The sequence below is a fragment of the Colias eurytheme genome, chromosome 7 (assembly GCF_061535395.1).
Source record: "Colias eurytheme isolate Ceu_HAF_F1 chromosome 7, ilColEury1 Martin Lab GWU primary, whole genome shotgun sequence".
In the NCBI taxonomy this organism is placed as follows: Eukaryota; Metazoa; Arthropoda; class Insecta; order Lepidoptera; family Pieridae; genus Colias; species Colias eurytheme.
In genome coordinates, this window is record NC_142986.1 from 6,495,634 (window position 1) to 6,518,468 (window position 22,835).

At 32.8% G+C, this 22,835-nt stretch overlaps 3 protein-coding genes and 1 long non-coding RNA gene across 8 annotated transcripts in view; 2 read left to right on the top strand and 2 right to left on the bottom strand.

The window, feature by feature from the left end:
• Positions 1 to 376: 376 nt before the first annotated feature.
• Positions 377 to 1,159, bottom strand: LOC149907094 (uncharacterized). Its single transcript, XR_016456968.1, has 3 exons — positions 662 to 1,159; positions 474 to 535; positions 377 to 399 (listed from the first exon to the last, which is right to left on the bottom strand). It is a non-coding gene; the product is annotated as an uncharacterized LOC149907094 (long non-coding RNA).
• A 3,889-nt stretch (positions 1,160 to 5,048) lies between these two features.
• Positions 5,049 to 9,988, top strand: Prosalpha7 (proteasome alpha7 subunit). Its single transcript, XM_090103739.1, has 5 exons — positions 5,049 to 5,191; positions 5,418 to 5,624; positions 5,956 to 6,204; positions 8,004 to 8,116; positions 9,781 to 9,988. The coding sequence occupies exons 1-5, from the start codon at positions 5,171 to 5,173 to the stop codon at positions 9,956 to 9,958; spliced, it is 768 nt and encodes a 255-aa protein (XP_089959865.1). The 5' UTR covers positions 5,049 to 5,170; the 3' UTR covers positions 9,959 to 9,988.
• A 939-nt stretch (positions 9,989 to 10,927) lies between these two features.
• On the top strand, positions 10,928 to 13,434 carry LOC149907096 (putative odorant receptor 85d). Its single transcript, XM_090103826.1, has 8 exons — positions 10,928 to 11,042; positions 11,299 to 11,448; positions 12,149 to 12,335; positions 12,613 to 12,721; positions 12,794 to 12,889; positions 12,969 to 13,057; positions 13,136 to 13,202; positions 13,360 to 13,434. Exons 1-8 carry the CDS (start codon positions 10,928 to 10,930, stop codon positions 13,432 to 13,434), a joined length of 888 nt encoding a protein of 295 aa, XP_089959952.1.
• A 171-nt stretch (positions 13,435 to 13,605) lies between these two features.
• ASPP (Ankyrin-repeat, SH3-domain, and Proline-rich-region containing Protein) overlaps positions 13,606 to 22,835 on the bottom strand; it is a 231,322-nt gene continuing 222,092 nt past the window's right edge. For 4 of the 5 annotated variants that reach the window (XM_090104153.1, XM_090104156.1, XM_090104155.1 and 1 more), the window contains 10 exons: positions 19,616 to 19,794; positions 18,082 to 18,244; positions 17,021 to 17,845; positions 16,471 to 16,836; positions 15,675 to 16,307; positions 15,427 to 15,509; positions 15,217 to 15,332; positions 15,007 to 15,108; positions 14,363 to 14,562; positions 13,606 to 13,927 (listed from right to left, as the gene is read on the bottom strand). In XM_090104153.1, the coding sequence (XP_089960279.1) occupies positions 13,895 to 13,927; positions 14,363 to 14,562; positions 15,007 to 15,108; positions 15,217 to 15,332; positions 15,427 to 15,509; positions 15,675 to 16,307; positions 16,471 to 16,836; positions 17,021 to 17,845; positions 18,082 to 18,244; positions 19,616 to 19,794 (2,700 nt within the window). In that variant the 3' untranslated portion in view covers positions 13,606 to 13,894. The remainder of the gene's footprint in view (positions 13,928 to 14,362; positions 14,563 to 15,006; positions 15,109 to 15,216; positions 15,333 to 15,426; positions 15,510 to 15,674; positions 16,308 to 16,470; positions 16,837 to 17,020; positions 17,846 to 18,081; positions 18,245 to 19,615; positions 19,795 to 22,835) is intronic. The other variant, XM_090104154.1, reaches the window with a different exon arrangement.

Here is a 22,835-nt window from a genome sequence, read left to right on the forward strand (position 1 = left end):
CACAAATATTCATCCAAATCGGTTCATGTCATTAGGAGGAGTGACTGCAGCGCCATCTTCCGGGCCCAATTGTGTTTCCAGATCACCCAGGAACTCAATTTAATATACTTACACAAAATTTTTCGAAATGAAAACTCACATTACTATGTAAATATGAATATAAACCTGTTTTATTACTAAGCAATTTCCCGCACAGGTGTAGTAAGTATAAATGAAATAAATATCAACATCAAATTCTTTATACAACATACTTATCTACCACCTTCTAAGAAATGTAATTCTTGAAATTATTTCGTATTTTTTTAAATATAATACTACTCCAATGAGCTCCTGTTCCATATTATGTCCGCCATACTTCCACTAAGTTCACCATGTTTCTTTGCACTTTGTTGCTTTTTGCTAAAAATGGAATCATGCGATAAAACCAGTAGAACGTTGATAACATACATTTTTGACTGAATAAAGGTACTTACGAAGGAGTGGGTTCACATTGTGAACAATCAGTGGGTTTATTTTCCTTCTGGATTCCGGATTTCTGAAAAGATTATCTATGCTATAAATGAAAAAATCTTACACATTCGTTATGTACTTAAAACAGGGGTACATATCAAACATCGTCTATAATACAATTATCATCAAATTTAAAATAAAACCAACTTACTTCATTAATTTGTTCCAATTGTAAGCATTCTTTTTCCTCCAACCTTTATGTTTCTTCTTCTTATTTTCTTTATTGTCCCCATTTGTCTCATTTTGTCTTATCGTGTTGTCACCCTTTTTTACGATTGCGCGAGCGACACAAGTTCCCCGTGTGACGGCCGTAGCGGGAATGACTCGTGCAGCGATCGGGGTAGGAAGGTACAGGGCGGCTCTCGCTATATTGGCTGGTCAGGCGCTAATTTCAAGTATTTCTTGTTTATTTCAAAACCATCGCATATTTCAAAATTCTAACACGGTAGACGTATAGGTTGTATATTTTATAGTTAATATCCAAAAAGTCGTAACTTTACGTTTGTTATTTTGAAGATGCCAGAGATTATAAAAAAATAACAATGAGAACTTTGTATTTTTTTTCTATCGAGAAAATATCATGGAATCATGTTTCTAAAACGGTAGACGTATTGTGTTACTATTGAACTTTCTTGTCAAGAATTTTCATCACGATAACTTTAATAATATAAAAATTACGAAGGTTTAAAAAGGGCCGTAAATGTTAGAAAAATTAATTCATCACCTTAATAGTATTTATATTTTTATTTTAAATTTAAATCAATTATTGTATTTGCATAATATAGAGTAGATAAATAATTCAAAAACTTGCAGTACTTATGTATACTTTTAATTTCATTTTTATTAAACTTAAAAGTTAAAATGAAAACAATGTAGGTACTATATTAAGGTACAATTAAATTTTTACATTTTCTTTGAATATTTTAAGTGTAGACATGGTGGCGCCTCCCCCAACTTGAAGTTCTCACTACCACATGATCATCTCCCAAGCCGGTACTTCCTTGTTCAATGTTTGGGCAAGCCGGCAATCAACACAACTGTGAAAGATAAATTATTGGATTTAAACTGATTCTTTGTTGCTTTAACATTTAATAAGTACATTTAATATGTTTACTTTTATTATTAAAGGGCTTGTCATGGTGTATGTAATTTAAGATGTTTTTTTAAACAATGTCGGTATAGTTTGTTAAATAATAAATACTTTATTTGTTAATCATTTTTCAAGTATTTTAACATTTTAGTTGTTTATCTTGCAATTCTTAATATCGTATTAAAAAAAAGTTTAATGTGTAGGTGTGTAATTCCCACAGGTAATTCCTTACAAAACTGTTAATATAAGTAGCTTCTAACCAAACATAGATAGGTTTGCTTATAAATTAATATAAATATTTACTTTTGATCAGCTGCTCTAGTTTTTGTGAACTCCCAAATCATTTGCACTTAAACTTTCAGCAGAAAATTCTATCAACTTCGTCTCATCATAACTTTTACTTCGTTGGGAGTTATTCATGTACCTATCTTTGTCTTTGTAATTTCGGGGTCAGGGAGCTTCGCGCACTCTGCACAATGTTCTGCTGTAAGTTAAATAAAAATTACTTCAATTAAGTAACAATAATCAAAACAGACGAAATCATGCAAAAACCAAAACTTTATTCGTAAAAATATATCTCTGTAGTCTGTTATCATAAATCGTCCTTACTCGTACTTTATCTTACCTTGCTATTTCAATATTGCTTTTTCGCACTTTCTCATTTATCCAGAGATGAGATTCACATATTTAAGTTTATATTATCTGAAATTTTAGTAATATGAATTATTAGGACAGTGACTGTGTGACATGACATTTTGATTTTTGACGTTTAATGTTCGATACAATTCATTACGACTTGGCCTAAAAGCCTCGTAGCCAAGCCATTAATCTTAAAAAAATAGACAAAACTTCGGAATTCATTCGCTCTTTGGACATTGTAGGCACTAGGCAATCGTATAGTAATCATGTTGAAAAGGCTCCCGGTACCAAAATAAAGTAAGATTATTTTGTGAACTCAACAAAACAAGGTTGTTATTATAAAAATGGCGGTGATTGAAAATTAAACGTCAAAAATCCAAATGTCATAATCACTGTCCTCGTATTATTATCTAAAATTTGGATAAATCAAATTGAAAAATTGCGAAAGATAAGTAATATGCATTAAAGAATGCATGAAAGAGGCATGAAAGAGCAATTGAAATAGCAAGGTAAGATAATATACGAGTAATAATTAATATATCTAAAACATTGGACGATTTATGATAACACAGGTATATTTTTACGAATAAAGTATTGGTTTTTGCATGATTTCGTCTGTTTTGATTATTGTTAATTGAAGTAATTTTTATTTAACTTGCAGCAGAACATTGTGCAGAGTGCGCGAAGCTCCTTGACCCTAAAGTTACAAAGACAAAGGTACATAAATAACTCCCAACGAGTTAAAAGTTATGCTGAGACGAAGTTGATAGAATTCTCTGAAAGTATAAGTGCAAATGATTTGGGAGTTCACAAAAACTAGAGCAGCTGGTCAAAAGTAAATATTTATATTAATTTATAAGCAAACCTACTTATCTATGTTTGGTTAGAAGCTACTTATATTAAAAGTTTTCTAAGGCATTGTACCTACACATTTAAGTTTTTTTTAATACAATATTAAGAATTGCAAGATATACAACTAAAACGTTGAAATACTTGAAAAATTATTAACAAATAAGGTATTTAACAAACCATACCGACATTGTTTAAAAAACTTCTTTTTAGACGTTTACATACACCATGACAAGCCCTTTAATAATAAAAGTAAACATATTAAATGTAAGTACTTATTAAATTTTAAAGCAACAAAGAATCAGTTTAAGTCCAATTTATCTTTCACAGTTGTGTTGATTGCCGGCTTGCCCAAACATTGAACAAGGAAGTACCGGCTTGGGAGATGATCATGTGGTAGTGAGAACTTCAAGTTGGGGGAGGCGCCACCATGTCTACACTTAAAATATTCATATTTGTATCATACATCTGAAAATGTAAAAAATTAATTGTACCTTAATATAGTACCTACATTGTTTTCATTTAAGTTTAATAAAAATGAAATTAAAAGTATACATAAGTGCTGCAAGTTTTTAAATTATTTATCTACTCTTTATTGTGCAAATACAATAATTGATTTAAATTTAAAATAAAAATATAATTACCATTAATCTATTAGTGTAGGAATTATTCATTGTGATGTAAATATAAAGTTTTTGTTTATTGCATTTTAAGTTTTAAAGGCTGGTACTATAAATAAAACTTAATTTTTTTTAATCAAGGGTGTTTTTAATATGCTATTTACTTACAAATTTGGATTTGAGTTATATATATCTATACCTAATTGTTTTTAATAAATATTTAAGCTAAATAGAATTGAATCTAATTTCGAATACTTCCATGTTTTATCACTTTTTTTTATATAAATGATATCAAGAGAAGTAAAGGAGCAAATGATTTGTCAATAAATAAATAAAAAGGACTAAATAAAGATTTTGGATTTATAAATGTTTTTTATTGCACTTAAACATTTAAAGTATGATATTGCTTCCTATTGAAAAAAATATATTCATGTTGCGCTGGCACTATGGCTTCTTGAATACTATGAATGCTTCCATGTGGTTACTCTGGGTAATCTTATTCCTAGTGCTCGGAATTGATTGTAGAATCTGGAAATAAATAATGGTTTTATTTCTCAAAATTAAATGAGATCCTTAACAACAGATTACATAAGTATAATATGGGTAGTGTATTTGAGTGTAGATTTACTTTTATAGTCTTATATTCTATATAGGTAAATAATAACATGATGAAATATATTGAATCATGAAGAAATAATAAACAATCTTTTATAGATTTACATTAAGTATTAGATAAAATTTATGTTTAGGGAATAAACTGTAGAGTTGCATTTTATTATACAGAGAAATAACAAGTGGAGAATGTGTACATAAACAGACGTATTTTTAAATAGATTTGCATTGGGTATGGTACTTACACAGATAAATCTGTAGGTTATATTGTATTTTCAAATTGTTCATATGATGCCCCCATATCTCATAGGGACTCGTGATGATTACGCACTTGTTTACTATTTAGGTACACGATTCTTCTTAAATCAAAAGGTTTGAAGCCTTTTCTTCGAACAAGCCGATGTAAAGTTCTATTATTATCTGATAACTGTCAAATTGTCAAATAGATCGCAGTTCGCACCGGTCCCAATAATTGAGTGAACTATTACGAGTGGCGTCATCAAAATTGCTAGAAAAACAAAATCAGTTTAACGCTGCAACAAGCTTGCGTTAAGGGTGTCACGGTACGAAAAGACATAGTAATGTTATAATAAGCTTGCTATAAGAGATGCCGGTTACCCCCCAGGTTTTTTATCTTATTATTCTGTAATAATTTAGTATGGCAATTGGCAGCACCGATAGTGTTGATTTTTTATCTGTTGTTGAAATAAATTTTTTGTAATCTGTGGTCAAGCGATTTGCTTGTCATCATTGCCGAAAGTGATTTGGATTTTTTAAAAATACAATAGTTGTAACTTGTGAAGTGCATAAAACTTCGTTTATTTTACTGAAAAATTATAAATAAATAATCATGAGTTCTATAGGAACAGGAGTAAGTACAGATTATCATTGTTAAATGCGTATTTACAGTGATTTCAAAATAGGAATTCCATTCATCTGATACTTCAAAACTTACAAAAAAGACTATTTGTAAAGTAAAACAATATCATACCCAAGATCTTGTTACATTTACTGTGAATTATTCTTATAATATACAGTTTGTTACAGAAAGAGGTTACTTTTTAAAAAGTTGCTCATTCATGTCTTTGTAATTTCAGTATGATCTGTCTGCTTCACAATTTTCGCCGGATGGTCGAGTTTTTCAAGTAGAGTATGCTGCGAAAGCCGTAGAAAATTCGGGAACAGTTATTGGATTACGGGGAAAAGATGGTGTGGTATTTGCTGTTGAAAAGTTGGTTACATCAAAGTTGTATGAACCTGGCGCGAATAAGAGAATCTTTCATATTGATGAACATGTTGGCATGGTGAGTATTTATAGATGATATATAATGTAACTAAGTAACAATAAAATACTTAAATATTTGTTTTTAAGCTATTGCATAACTTCTATCGTGGGCCTTGAGTGCGGGGACCGAATCCATAAATTTTGTAACGAAAAAACCTCACGCTCCCCACTCCGACGGGCGCGGAGGTGTGGCTTGAAGGCATGCTATGCAAAAGCTTTACCGCGGCAGTCCCCGAGTGCCACACATATTTTTTTTAATGCACAATACATTTTTTTGCTTAATCATACAGCCTAAGAATTTTCCTTTCTATTCTACCATCAATTAATCATAATATTTATCGAATTTTCAGGCAGTATCTGGCCTAATCTCGGATGCTAGACAAATAGTGGAGACAGCGCGTTCTGAGGCCTCAAACTACAGATCACAGTACGGCATCCCAGTCCCTTTGAAATACTTAAATGAGCGTGTGTCTATGTACATGCATGCATATACATTATACAGTGCGGTGAGGCCTTATGGGTGCGCTGCTATATTGGGAACTTGGTCTGAACATGACGGACCTCAGATGTACATGCTTGAACCTAGTGGTGTATCGTTTGTAAGTATTACTTGTAAAAACCAGAGAAATACCTTGTTCTTACTAGATATTACATTTAAAATCAATTTATGACAATTGTTGTTTTATATGAGACTAGCGGACTGCCCCAGCTTCGCCCGTGGTACAAATTTACGTTTTCCCTACAAAGGAACCATCCTCGTACTTCAAGGAATATAATAAAAAAAGAATTATCGATATTGTTCCACCCATTCACATGTTTCCCTGGGGATAAAAATGAATCAGAAACATTAACAATTTTAAATAATGGCTTTAGATATTAAAATAATTTTTAAAATCAGTTCAGTAGATCCAGATCATTATAAATGAGGCAGAACTATAATTGTTTATAGGAAAACTTCATAAGTACTTTACTCATAAAATCACACTTCATTTCTACTGTGTATTATTCCTGAAATCTATCAGCTTTAATATATTATGTACAATCAGACTAAGACATGGTACTTGTAACGTTACCTTAGGTGGCCTGGAAGAAATCGCTTTTAAGCGATAAGGTCACCTTTTGTACCTTACCTCGAATCTATACAACCATATATTATATACTGTAATGTTAAATGGTGTGGTACAATAAATGGTTAAATAAATAAATAAATACTTTTCTAACATTGTTGTGAACTGCAGGTTTATATGGATACAATGATTTTGTTCTGCAAGTTCCAGATGGTTTCTTAGTAATACTTACTTACTTACTTAATATCCTAAGGCCCCTAGGTGGGGCAAAGGGCGTCGACAGTACATCGCCATGTATCCCGATTTTTGGCAGCATGTTTTATTTCACTCCAGCATTTTCCTATAGACTTGGCCTCTGCGATGACAGTCCGACGCCAAGTTAACTTTGGACGGCCACGTTTTCGTTTCCCCTGGGGGTTCCAATCCAAAGCTTGCTTTGGTATGTGTTCCGGGTCTCTACGTAACGTGTGGCCAATCCACTTCCACTTACGGCGCTTAATCTGTTGGGCGATCGGTGTTTCGTTGCAGCATTCTTTATTTTTCCTTCTTCATTTTTTTTTTCTTAGTAATGGTTATCGTATTTTCACAATATTATTCTAGGAGTCTAGGATTTGCTCTTGTGAACTATAATAATGGTGATAATCAGCCAAAAGCTTAACAGACTTTTAATTATATATTATAATTTATAACTGTATTAATTCTCTAGTTTTAAAATATCACTCATCTTTACTTTACAATTATTTAACTTGTTCATAATTGCATTCATTTTAATATATAAACACTTACTACTAATTAATTACTTTATTGTTACTGGTACATAAATTTAGAAATAAAAGATTTTAACAGATTTGAAATGGGATTTATAATCTGTTAAAATCTTTTAACCCATTGACCACCGAGCGGCCCGATCGGGCCGAGACACAATAGATTTTCTATTGTGTCTGTGATCCGAGGACTGACGGATTAAACAAAACAAAGTCGCTTTCTCTGTCCCTATGTCCCTTTGTATGCTTAAATCTTTGAAACCAAGCAACGGATTTTGATGCGGTTTTTTAATAGATAGAGTGATTCAAGAGGAAGGTTTTTGTATATAATTTATTAGGTATTGGACAAAGCGGGTGAAGCCGCGGGCGGTTAGCTAAATCATTATATAATTATCCTGGCATTTCACACACTTTTCAGCAACTGTGGTCAAGGGGAAACTTTTATGTTATAAGTTAAATTTTGAATTTCTTAATGTATTATATTCTCTAAAATTAAACTCAAGAAATTACTAAGTACATAAATTACCTATACTCCTGTTTTAAGTGTTTTTCCTTTATAAATTTCAGTCATACTATGGATGTGCAGTGGGCAAGGCGAAACAAGCAGCGAAAACTGAAATTGAGAAGCTCAAACTTGCTGATATTCCCGTTAAGGATCTAGTGAAGGAGGCTGCGAGAATGTAAGATACTTTTTCTTTTTCTTTATATTTTTTGAAGTGAAAACTTCTTTAGCGGCGTTGAGCACTTTTTCTGTAATGGGTATAAAATCTTAAACTCGCGTCAGGTCACGTGACCTTATCGAAAAAGCGTAAGACGGATACCATTCCAAAATATCAAACATGCTCAACGTTAATAATCAAGTTTTCACTTCTGCCGGCACTCCCGGAGTGCAACCCGTCTTTTTTTTTAAATTGCTATGAATGAATATGCAAATGTGCAAAAAAAATATCGAGTAACACTGTGTGCCAACTATAGCCTGTTATTACTTTATTTATGTAACTGAACAATGCTATTAACCTCAGATTACATTCATGAATAGCAGATGAAACAGAATTTTTTTTAAATGGAAGTGACCGTAGAAGTTCTTTTTAACTGCCTTCAGAAAAGGAGGAAGTTTTCAATATGTCAGAATCTTTTCTCTGGTTATATTATACAAATGTATTTATATTGTTGCTGCTATTGAAAAGACCTACTAGCTTCCGCCTGCGGCTTCGCCCGCGTGATGATTTGATAAAAGGTAGCCTATGTTCTTTCTCAGGGTCTAAAGATGGTCTGTGCCAAATTTCATCAAAATTGGTTGAGAGGTTTAAACGGGAAAGTGTAACAGACAGAGTTACTTTCGCATTTATAATATTAGTAGGGATATTTGGGATTTTACTTGGTAAATGGCATTCTAATGGTAAAATGTTTTTGAAACATGGTCAAACAGATATTTTAGTCACACAAACAACAAATTCAGTTTTTATGATATTAATAGATGTATGTAAAACAATTAGTGTGAGGCAGTTATATGTTATCATATCCTATCATACTATCCTACTTCCTATCCTATTAATATTGTAAATGCGAAAGTTTGTGAGGATGAATGTGTATGTGTATGTGTATGTTTGTTAATCTTTCACGCAAATACTACTAAACCGATTACGATAAAATTTAGCACACATATAGAGGGTAACTTGGATTAACACATAGGATAGGTTTTATCCCGGCAATCCCAGGGGAACAGGAACTATGCTGGTTTTTCTTTGGAATCGCGGGAAAAGCCGCGGGCAAAAAGCTAGTTATAAATATTATTCAAATTTAAAAAATAGTACCTAACAAATTTTACAATAATTATTAGGAATATAAATTTGAAGATTTGTAAAAGCGACATCTCTGGCACACACATACAAACTGTCCCTTTGATATGTAGGAATTTATTATAGTTTATCATTGATTGTATTTAGTCTAGTTTATGTAGTGTATTTTTGAGGTGAAACTTCTTTAGGTTCGTTGAGAGTATAATTTAAAGGTCGCGTCACGACAATACCGTCACGTCAGTACAAAGTAAGGCGACGATTTTCGTATCTTTGAATCTGCCAAAGAAGTTTCACTTCTGAGACGTGTGCTCGGAACACATGCTCTTTTTTTCAGAATTACAATAGTTATGTGTAATAATTATTTTACGCAAAAATTAAGAATGTTATTTGATATTTCCTTCCTCACCCTTTCAATTTTTATTTAACCTCTCAACCACCGAGCGGCCAGATCCGACCGCGACACAATAGATTTTCTATTGTGGCTGTGATTCCGGTTCCTGATGGATTAAATTGATTTTTCAACAACCACCTCCCGTCTTTTTCAGTATCTACCTCGTGCACGATGAACTAAAAGACAAACAATTCGAATTAGAACTCTCATGGGTGTCGAAAGATACCAAAGGTCGTCATCAGATGGTGCCCAAAGAAGTTGCTTCAGATGCCGAGAACCAAGCAAAGCAAGCGCTCGCTGATATTGAAGACTCTGATGATGGTGAAATGTGAATGGATTAGATAATAAATTTTTATGTATTATTTTTTTGTTTTTTATTTCTCTATCGCTATCTATTCACATGTATGTCTGTATGTTACTGACTCCTTTTGACCCACTTTAAACTGACAGATTTAATTTAAATTCGTACACTTATTATTAATTATTGTATAGATGATAAGCGTGGTTTTTTTTTATTTTTGAAAGCTATTTTATGAATTAGATTATGCAAATGACATACATGGAAATATAGGTACGTTAGAATTCCAAGTATATTTTTACAGTGATTACACTGATTAGGTTATATTTTATTCATAACATAAAAATACATAATGACGCCTTATTAGCTTTTGTAATATGAAATGCATAAAACGTAGGTAATCGTTTTCTTACCATGTACAAGGGTGACCATAAAACTTTATTTTCATCCATGATCAATATTAATTTTTCTACTCCACAAGAAATACTTATAAAAATATGTTGATTGGGACTCGTATTGAATTTTCTAAATGAGAAGCAAAAATAAACACGCATAATGTTTACAACATTTTTAGATTGACATAAAACATGTCCCATGATCTACTGAAGTTTGGTCAACATACAACCTAGGTAAAGGCATTTAAAAAATATAAAAGTGACCTTATTCCAACACTTACTCTGTAAATCATGTAGTTAATCATAATAAATTGTGTTATTATGCATATAAAGGTATTCTTTAAATCTTACTAGTTCACATTTCAACTTATAACTTAGGCGTCACCACATAAGGATATATACATAAAAAAATAAGATTGAAGTATTGTGTTCTTATTTAGTTCATACATTTGTAAACTAAAATGACGAAGCTGGATCAACTCCCTAAAGATTTCATAGAAACATTTTTTCGACACGTTAAATATGTGAAGTTTATTGGTATTGATATTTTTGATGAATCTCGGTCCCATTTTTTGAAAAGATTTAGAAAGTTAATTTTATTTTACATTATGCTCGTATCGACAGTCCTCGGTCAATATTTGTATATATTTTTGGCAAATACTAAAGGTGCGAGCGTATTGGATATTATAAATGCAATACCTGGGACTTTGATGGCCTCTCAAGGTAGGATTAACTAATATTATAAAGCTGAAGTGTTTGAACGCGCTAATCTCGGGAACTACTGGTCCGATTTGAATAATTCAGAGTTAGATAGCCCATTTATCGAGGAAGAAGGCTATATATTATCATCACGCTACGACCAACGAGGGTGAAACCACGCTGAGAAGCTAGTAATAAATAAGGCGCTAATGTTATATATATTTTGTAGATAAAAACTAGCACCATACAATAAGCTTTTATCAATTCCATATTCTTCCAGATATTGTTAAAATGAGCATAATAGCAGCGAAACGAAATGGCATACGAGAAATTATTTTGGAGATAGCTGAACTCTGGCCAACAGATACTGACGATGAGAAATTTAAAATTCTTAACATCTGGACCTCTCGTTTAAGGATTTTCCAACGATGTAAAGATAAAATAGCTGTTAATTATTCATTATCTATTTAATTTATTGAATCGTCCGTTCCTAATACTTACATATTACAATAATATTAAGTACCTACTGTATATATTATACCACTATCAAAAATAATATGACTTGTTTGTAACGTTCTAGAATAATCTTTATCTACACAATTTTTTATTGCAGTTTTCTACATATGCGGCTATGTAGCATTATCATTTTATCTAATGGTACCGCTGTTTGAGACTATATACTCCTACGCTGTGGAAGGGGGAATCATCTATCGCTTTCCATTGGACAGTTATTTCTTTTTCTTTTTGCCATCCTATTATGCGTATACTATTGCATACGTTTACATATCTTTCGTGTGTAAGTATTTATATCTGGTAACATCAAATCAATTTAATTTTCCATACTATGAAATAAGCATAGGGTTCAACACCGAGTACAATCCTCAACTAAAGCATAAGTACGAAAATAATATCGTATCAAGAACATTTTTTATTCTAATGATGATATTAGTATACTTTGTTAATGTACCTACATTGTGTGTATACATGACGTAGATACAGTATCTACGATTTCAGAGTTGTTTAATTTCAGTCGTACCTAACATACTTTACTTAGCTTGCCCCTAGATGGCGTTGAAGGAAATAATAAAAGTATAATAATAAATATTTTATCCCTGGATTTATCGTTGTAGGTGGAAGTGTACATATATGTATTTACATAGCTAGCGATTTTATTCTTACATCTCTTACGTTTGATGTAAGTGGACTGTTAGCTGTACTGCAGAAGGATCTAGAAAATTTAAAGCCCCTTGATGGTGCACTATCGGATGATTGTTCTGATATTAAAGTCATTGTAAAGAGCCACCAAAAGTTACTTAGGTTTGTCATTTTAAGTCGTTTTCAATATTTCTATAAGTATAAGGTATCTGCATTTCATTCAGAATCAAACAAAGGAATCAAATGTTCTTTAAATATCTACCTGTATAGGTAGTTAAATCAGAATCGATATTTTTGTAATCGACATTTTTTTATACTTTGTAATGGAAAACGACAAAATATACGTGTAGACGTATACTATATTTCCATGCCTATATTGTTCAGCCAAAAGGCCTATCATAATAAATATTGCGATGAATAAGTTTTATATTTTTTTCAGAGTTGTTGAGAATATTAATAACATTTTTGGACCGTTATTATTCGCACAGGTTACTTTCTCGTCGATTATTATTTGCTGTTTTGGATTTCTTACTATAGTTGGTATTCCCGTATTTATAATATAATATTTTTTTATTGTATAAATCATAGATGATTAGTGATTACGTTATTCCTACTTTTAGGTTGGAAAAGACATGATTAAAAGTCTGCTTGCAACATTTGGCATCATACTGGCTATGTTTAACTTTTGTTGGTCGGGACAATTGTTATCTGATGCTGTAAGAATTACTTTTTTTTATTGAATAAATATTTTCTTAATACTTATTACATATTAAAATTAAATAACTAAATTTTTAGAGTACTGATATTGCTGAAGCTGCATACAATAGTGTATGGTACAAGAGAAGCAATAAATTTCGGAAATTTATTCAGATTATCATAGCAAGGTTCGTGTTTTATACTTTAGTAGTGCAATATTCTTCATAGTTTCATTTATAAATTAAACTTTCCCTCATTTTATACAGAGCTCAGGAACCATGTATGTTATCAGCATTGGGTTTCTCTAATGTGACCCTAGCAACGCTATCTAAGGTAAATTGTAAATAAGTATCTTATAAATGTTTAAGTTTAAAGTATACAGTAGTACATAATATTATATAATTTAATTAATACTTTAAAATGCAACAAGTATACTCTTTAATATTTTCGCATATATAATTGCTTGAAACTATATGAATATTTTTTTCAGATCTTGAGCACCTCCTGGTCATATCTCTCGCTGTTGAATCAGATGTACAAGGATACTGATATGTCGGAAAATTAATACATATTAGATTTCAAATATAAAGTGCACCTAAATAATAATCACACAGTAGTGTTAGTTTATCGTCATAAAGAAATGCTTGTAGTAAGTATTTAGGTTTGAAAACATTGTCAGCTTGGCATTCTTCTTGTGAGGAGGAAAATAAACAATAAAACAACCAAGATAGTTTGTAATAATTATTTTGTATTGTCAATTTATGTGTAATATTTCACAATTTTTGCAAATATCCTAGAATAATAGGTACAAACCGTTACAATGATGACTCGCATATTTATAAAATGTATCTACAATATAATCTCATTTGTTTTGAACTTACATATTTAAATATTTACAAAATATTAGATCTCATAAAATTGTATACAATGTAAAGTAGATTACATACAATGATATAAATACATAAAAAATAATTAACTACTGTATTTACAATTGATTAGGTCCGTTTCATTACGCCGTGATACTTTCATTCTTGCTGTGGGGTTACTCTTGGATATAACTGAAAAGAAACAAATTTTTATCATTAGCACTCAGTAGAAATGCGATATACTATTTTTAGTTAAGGTTAAATTTTTATTTAATATCTAAGTATTGTTGAAGTGAAACTTCTTTATCGGGGTTGGAAAAAAATTTAGTGTAACATTTTTTCGTTACGCGTGACATTTTTCCGTTACGCGCTATCTTGTTCTTACCCCTACCACGCGTGATTCGACGTATTTCTGTCAAGATGCATAATATAGTAAATTATTTTTTTAAAAATAAGGTTATAAAGAAGTTTCACTTCTTACGTGTGTACACTAGTACACGCACAGATTTTTTTATTCATGAATTGAATTCTATTTTGTATTATTTAATAAAATAATATGTCGTAGCTAACTAGCTCAATCAGCCATTTCATTAAGTGCCTAGGCCCTTTATCCCCCCCCGCACTCACCCCGAGCAAGTTGCGCGGCACGTAGCCCTCGGCGGCGTCGCTGCGGCACCACCACCACTCGCGCTCGCTGTCGTCGCCCTTGCGCACCACTTGAAGCCGCGCGCCCGAATCGAATGACAGCTCGTCGTTACGAGCCGCCGTGTATGAGAACACAGCGTAGACTATGCCGCCGTTCATTATGCCCAGCTTCTCTTGGACGCCTGAAATTTGAAAAAAAAAACAAGTGTTTATAGTTAGTAGATATAATGAAACTAAATTTGAGAAGAACTGTAACTGTATCACGCGAGAATAGTGGAACGAATTTGCGATTAAACGAAATGGAAAAAATCTTTAGCGAAGTATAGAGCACGCAATTGAAGACGCGAGCGAATAACCAATTCTTTTTTCACGCTAAGAGTTCAATAAAAAAAAAAACGTGATAAGGATAGTATAGATATAGATCATGAGGCGGATAGATTACAAGATTTTATTGATTAGCCGTATATCGACAAGCGCATTATTAAAAAACCTCAAAGTAAAAATTGGGAGTTTTATTTAAAAATATCTACCACTTATTTCATTATTCTTTTTTTTAATTTTCGCTCGCTTTATTAACAAATAAATCATAAATTGTTATTGTAGAAACGGACTTATAGGTTACTTACTGTAAAGATATTCAGAGCAGCCATCAAAACCCTCTTCATCTTCTTCACATTTCTCGGCTGCTGTCTCGTGATCCGATAGAGTTGTTGCAAATATACAAGCACCTAGAAAAAAACAAATTAAGTTAAAAATACAAATAGCATCTACATCGAAAGTTAAATTATTTTTCATTCTAGTAACATTTATAAGTTGGTAGGATAATATGAACTTACCATTATCAACAAGGAATCGAACCATTGGCAGATTGTTGCAAGAGGCAGCACAATGTAATGGCGTCCAACCATCAGAGTCTTGTGCATTCACATCGCAACCTAATTCTACCAAAAACCTGCAAATTTTAATAACATTTTAAGTTTGTAATTTGTATACAAGCGTAAACATTATTTTTGCAGCGAATAATTTGTCTATGGTAAAGTACTTACTTGACTATTTCAAAATGCCCCGCACAGATGGCGTTATGTAAAGCTGTTATACCCTCGTCATTTGCAGCGCTCGCATTTTGCACCTGTAAACAAAATAACTGATTAATTTTGAAACCTTAACGTCTAATTTTATACTATTTTTAATCATAATGAATTGTGAAACAGTTCAAAAATTTAAATATTTCGGGAAATAAATACAAAATTACATTCAAAAGTACTTCTAGAATTATTTACTTATCTGAATTTACCTGTGTTGCTGTCTTCTTCACAAGTTCAAGCTCTCCCTCAAGACTAGCATCTAACAGTAAAGCAAGAGGGTCGAAGCTCACTCGCCTCGCTAGTGGAGCCTTCCCACCTTGCTTCAGATTACCCTTCTTTGACCGCCTCAGCACATTCTCAGATCTCTGAGAATCCTGACCGTTCAAATCAACCGAGCTGATTTGCTCAGTTATATCGGACACGACGTCTTTACTATCTTCTTGCTTATCACTAAGGCTTGATATGTTGTTGTTCAATGATCTGTCCACTTCGTCCTTCTGTTTTAATCTCTCTTTTCCATTTTGTATATCGTGGGAGTCTAGTGCCATGTGATCCATTTCAGGGAATAAGAAAGCTGGTGGCATTTCAATCCTTCTATTTATGCTAACACTGATCCCGTTCTTAGCATTATTGTGGTTTCTTAATTTAGGTTGTTCGCTAAGGGGTGGTTTTCGTATGGTTAATGGACGAGCTTTTATGATCATTTCGTTTCCGCTACTACCGTTACTATTTTCTCTTTGATTTTGAGATTCGCTGTCATTAGATGAGTCTGGAATCGTCGGTGGGTTTGTTTCATTTGACTGATAGCCTATATCGTTGTTGGCTAACTGCCGTGGGGGAGTCTAAAAATTATAATGGAACCATTAGTTTGATAATTTACAGAATTTATTACATTAGTTCTGTATTATAGAGTCAGTAAATAGGGCGATAGCAGGATCGACAAAAAATTTAACTAAAAGTGATAAATAAATGAAAAAAAAAATGGTTTTCTTCTAGCGAACGTACCTTAATGCTAGGCTTGGGAGGTAGCGCTGGTTTAGGAGATTTGTCAGTGCCGCTAACATCGGGGGTCGAGAGCGGAGTGCTGGCGCTTTGCGGAGGAGACAAAAGGATGCTTTGTGACGATGCGTTCTGGCCATTGTAGTTAGAGCTCCCCGTGCTACTCGATAGTCCTGATGCGGTGTTTCTTATGATCTGGTTTTGGGAATTTACCATGTTACTAGCTACGTGATTCGGAGGTACGGATAGGCTTTGAGTCTGAACGGTTTGTGGTTGAACTGGTTGGATTTTTGTTGAGGATGTCTGGTATATGGGTGATGGTTTGCCGCTCGAGACCTGAACCGATGTAGGGGCTACACTCGATACGGGTTTCTGTAATGAATGATGGTGATGATATTTACAAATGTGAGTGTGTGATCAAGCAATGATACGATGGTATAAGCGTGATATAAAATGTTAACTATTTGATAGCGTGTTTTGGGGTGAATAAATCTACTTTATCGGTAATACCTGATATGAATCGCAAAATAGCATCAATTTATAAGTCAAATCTTACCCCGAATCCTATAGAACTGCTGGCAGAGGTCGTGCTGGACAACAGGCTAGGCGAGTTTCCTTTTAAAATATTACCCTGATTCTTTCCATTACTTCTCGAGTCATTCTGACTGTTGCTTTGACTTAACCTAGAATTCTGAGGATATGCATGATTCTCTTTTCCTTCTTGATTACATCTACTAGAAGAATCCGATTTTTGTAATTGATATGCATGTTCTTGATATGCTGCTTCTTGACTCAAAGGCGTTGCCAAACTTTTGTTCACGACCGATAGCGGCGTAGAATGCACTGTCATATGATTTATATTAGCTGCGTTTTGTTGGTTTTGATTTTTATCCACTTCATTGATTTTACCGTTTACCTCTTGTTTCACTTTACCATTCGTGTTTGGAGGGAACTTAGTATTATATGGCAATGTTTGATATTTCGGATCAGATTTGCTGGCTGCAAACTCTGGTGGAAATTCTTGCTCATTTATTTTAGGTTCCTTTCCAGTATTATTTGAACTATTGGTGTTGTTTGCAGGATATTGTTGCTTGGGATATTCCGGGTACTTATTGACGTGTTCGAAAATATTTTTACCGTCGTACGCGTTTGTGATACCCTGTTGAACGTGATTAAATGCATTCATGTCGTGTTTGTTGGGATATTGGCCTGGGTATTGATTATCTTGCCCTGGGTGTTGCATGTGAGGATAGTTTCCGTTGTATAGAGGATTCATCATTTGCTTCTGCTGAAGGTAATGAGCCTCCTGCTGAGTTAGATGTGTTTGCATGTTATCACTTTGAGTTAGTTGTTTTAATGGCACGTTGTTTTGTTTCATAGCCTGGAAAGAAATTGTAAAATTCAATTAAAACTCAATTTATTGCCTTTTGGTTTTCAACGCCTTCACCTATGGGAATTGATTGTGATAAAACTTTTGTTCATCATGAAAATTCATCTTGAGTATTAAAGCTGCACGAGATTTAGTATATTAATTAATTATCTGTGTACATCTAGACCAGTGTCTAGATATCAATATTCAATATCTTTCCAATAAACAAAAATAATCTCAAAACGTACCTGGAAGTTATTATTATGTAAGCTCTGAGCATGTGGTATGTGATTGTATGGCTCCACGGCGGCCACGTTGCCTCTCGCCTGCTGGTTCTTTGGTTGACTGTTCATCTGATTGTTGCCGGCTGGATAGTTGGGTAGTTGCTGCATCGGCGTTGTGTTGTTCGTTCTGAAATTAATAATAATTACTTTAAATTAATCCTATCATAAGAAGAATCACATCAATATTGTTATATTAAAGCTCACCGAGTAATACGAAAGGTAATAGCGAATAATTTCTACATTACATTTTATTACGTTTTCATAGGGCGGCAAAATAGCTTTTGAATCTGATATGGTCTTCTTTTATGGTAAAAGATAAATAACTTATAATGCTAATAGTCTTTTTTGACACGAAGAAAAATTGGCGAGAAAGATAAACGAACATAAACTAACTGCAGTTCCGTTAACTGGATAAACAATACAAACTTTGTACTACAAAGTTGAAGCTTTCTTCAAGTTTCTGTTGAGTTAGTGAAGAGCCTTAATGTTTGTTCTTCAAGGGATTTTAATTTAGTTTGTACAACCTTGCTGTGCAAATGCACTATGGCTTAAGAACTAGTCTACGACCTAAATCCTTCATTATTTTGTCACCTGGATATATTATAAAACTTTAAAAGTAGGTAGGTACATATAATTAAGCCCTCTGCTCTTTAACATTTTATACATTTGAAATCTATGAAAAGAGAAAAAATACTTGTTATTTTATTTTTATAAAATAAATATCATGCGAAAATCCAAAATGTTAAAATCAAGATATGTATTTTTTTGTAAATTTCCGTTTCATAAAGCACATACATTAAAGACAAATTTAAAATGGATACGAAACTATTTTCAACGTTCACCTATAGGATATAAGTATTAAATTATTATCTCGATCACATAAATCATTCAGCGGTACTCATCGCAAACCACATAATCGACAAAGTTTCAAGTAATCACTAAACTCGCTAACAGCATATTATATAAAAGTATACCTACAGCTATGTGTATGTGTACCTAATGGTGCGGCTTTTAGCATTATAAATTAATGAAATATCTATTGTTACCATACTGTTTTTGTGTATATTAAATAGGTTTGCAATTATGTCCGTTATTGAGAAGAATAAATTCACTTGAATTAGTCTTAATTTCTAAAAAAAATATGTTTTTGGGAAAGAGAACTGCAAACAAAACGAAGCACAATTTTTCGTAAAACCTTACTTAAAATGAGGTACCGACTTTTGAGCTTAAATTTAAGAACATTGACCGTTCATCTGCTTACGGATTACGGTCATCTGGATTTTGTGAGATTTCGTATGTCTGGAACTCTCTCGTCTGGATTGTAAAACGTCGTACAAATGACGAAATGGGCAAATGAAATTCGGAATTGCGATTATATGGCAAACATAACTTCTAAATTTTAAAATTCGGGGTTATGAAAAAATGTCCAAACGTTTTCGGGGTTATGATATTCGGAAATTGCAATTCGAGATTAAGATAGGTCGCTGGTCACACGTACCTCTGCGGCTGGCGGTGCGCAGCTGCGAGCTGGCGGTTGAGAGCGCGCTTCCGCAGCAGCCGCGCTTGCAGCTCGGACACGCGGCGGTCGATGCTCCTCATCTCCTCCTGCCGCGCGCCCAGCGCCGCCCGCTGCGCCGACAGCCGCCCGTTCTGCTGCTCGTTCAGCTTGTTTCGGTACTGGAATCATATATAAGTAGGTAATATATATAAATCAATGTTTGTCCTCAATGGACTCCTAAACCACTTAACCGATTATAATAAAATTCGCACATCATGTGCAGTTCGATCCAACTTGAGAGCTATAGGATAGTTTAAACATGTAGGTACCACGGCTGAAGCCGGGGCGGACCACTAGATAGTAATTACTAAATTACTACCTATATCTTCTTTAAATATTTGATTTAATCAATTTAAAAAGTAGGTATAATTTGTCCATCTATTATAAATGAATATATGTAGTTATAGAGCAGATAGAAATTCATACATATTGGATTTGATCAACGTAATTAAGAAAGACGCGTGAAGATATAATATGATATGATATGATAATAGGATCAAGAAACTATTGACGACTAAAGGAATAGACTGGGAAAGTTGAGGAAAAGAAAACGGCTATCACGATTCACGCATCGCATATTTAACATGTTTTTCTTTTTAAATTTGAGAAACTACAATTATTGACACTTACCTATCAACCTTTGCATATTTTAAGCCTATACTTTACTGTTGTACTACTTTTAATCAAAATTATAAGAAGCATACATTTTACAATATCAATATCTAAAGCCATGTAACATTATATATTTATAAACAAATTTGTAATGCGAGGGCTGCTGTCTGACACGCGGTCTCGCGAGTAAAATATTTCTAGACACATCTTTTTACTTAATATCCCTGGAGACAGCACGTAGATACCTACCAACATAATATCAGTAAATAGAAAACACCTAATATAGCTAGGTACATAATATTTTATTTCACCCGCGAATGACTATATTTCCAATAGAACACGCCTAATGCAATAACCAATATTTATGACCGAAAACAATCCATTTACCCGTAACAAAATATACTTCATTTTTATCGAAAATCCATTAATTTTCGATTTATCTGACCACCAATCCACTCTTGGGCCATATCAGTTCCATTTCAATGAGTTTTTCCATGTCAATGAATTGTTCAACATGTACGCGAACTCACATTACTTTAGGTACCTACCTACTTCAGATTATTAAAAAAAATACTAATGTGCATACATTTATGTAGATCATTTTAAATTTTTTGTTAGTTTATAAGTTGAAGTCAATTTGTAGATAAGTTTGATTTTTTTTTTTATATGTAATTTAGATTTATAATTTTAATTGTTTTCCAATTTTAATTTTCATGGCATAATATCTACTAGTTTTACTAATCAAAACTTTAAATAAATTATTCTTGCACTCGCGAGCTCTCAATAAAATCATTAATTTTCCTCATCTTATTTACCAGACGGCACAAAATAAACAATACCCAAAATTTACCTTGCAAATCATCAACGCACTAACTACAAAAACACAAAACCTTCACTCTATCCACTTTGTGTGTATGTCCTATTCACAAATCAATCTTAATTTTCGATATAAATCACATATGAGGTCACACCACACACGAATGCAAGACTGGATTGTCAAATCAACATTGGCACTTGGCTTAGGGAATGTCCCGTGACGCGTCTCAAGACCGACGGATTTAGCACACGGTTAGCTGTAGTAGATGTTACTTGACGTACGTTCAAGTTCACTTTATTGTGTGAATATATTGAATAAAAAGAATAAGACATTTAATGTAATGCATTTTTTATAGTAGATAGGTACCCAAACGTTCCTGACTATAACGTAAACATTTAAAATTTGAAGAATAATTACCTAATATGTACTTGCGAATAAAAAACAAAAGTAATAAAGAGAAACAAAATTTTATGTTATAATTGAAATAAGAATTAAATTGATTTCAACGTTATCACGCAAAAGTTAAAATAGGTATTATTTTTCTATCCATTAGCAACAGCAACATGTGAACGGGTTATCAGATTACTATGAAAATTATAAATTATTTACATATTATTCAAATATAAATTAATTAATAGCATTGCATTCATTTGACCCGAAGTTAAAACGGTTGTTCCAAGCCAACAGATGATTGCCATTTAGGGGATGAGTAAAATTTCGTTTACGAGGAATTAAGGAAATGGGGTATTAAAGTCTTTTACGGCACCTAATTTAGTGAAGATAATCGTAACTTGTTGTAAAGTGAAATATTTATGTTTATTACGCATTTTATTTCGACTTATTGAAGTCAAATAATTACTGTCTGTATTACCTAGATACTTTCACCTAGTGTTTTAAACATATAACAAAAAATCATCTCCATCACTAAGAATACTTTGATATGCTTATAAATATCGATTTAAACTAGATAATTCTATATTTTTCGATACTATTCAACCTTCGGATACAAACTCGAGATTTACTCAGAATTCTGTAATGAAGCAATAAATAAGTCCAGTAGATTGAAGGAACTACGACGCATTTTATTCCCTTCGCATTTCCTAGAAGACTAACTTGGATTTATTGTTTTTAGTAATAGCTTTCAGTGTTACAATCGTACTACAATGTATACTGTACATTCTCCAACCTTTAAGGAATTAACTATTCATTTGTTTTTCATGCAGTTTGCTTTTAGAACGAAGTTCCGTATAACGCGTTGCAAAAGTGGACTAGACGGAATTAAGACCAAAGGTTGTAACGACACTTTTTGCTATAATATTATGTAGTTGTAAGACGTGCGGCGTGCGTGATTATCTGTCTCTCTGTCTCATAGAAAGCAAGCCAGTTATTTTTAGTAACTTCGTTCCAACTGTATGTCTCTTGATACATCTGTATTTCTTTTTTCTTTTTTTTTTGTAAATGAGGATTATCTTCGAATCTGTCCCAAGATCAAAAGATACGTTGATATCTAGAATGAAGCAGGCAGTCAATGTGTTCTAAACTAAAGGCGATTATCTCATCTACACTAAAACGGGACTAAGCTGAGTCACAGTCATTTTCGTGATTTGTTAATCGCTTTATTGCAATTTAACAAGGTTATATTAGATTTACTTTATTGGTTAAATTATTTGCTTTACTATGTTAATACACACAATAACATAGAAAAATAAGAAAAATCACACAAATTAAGTT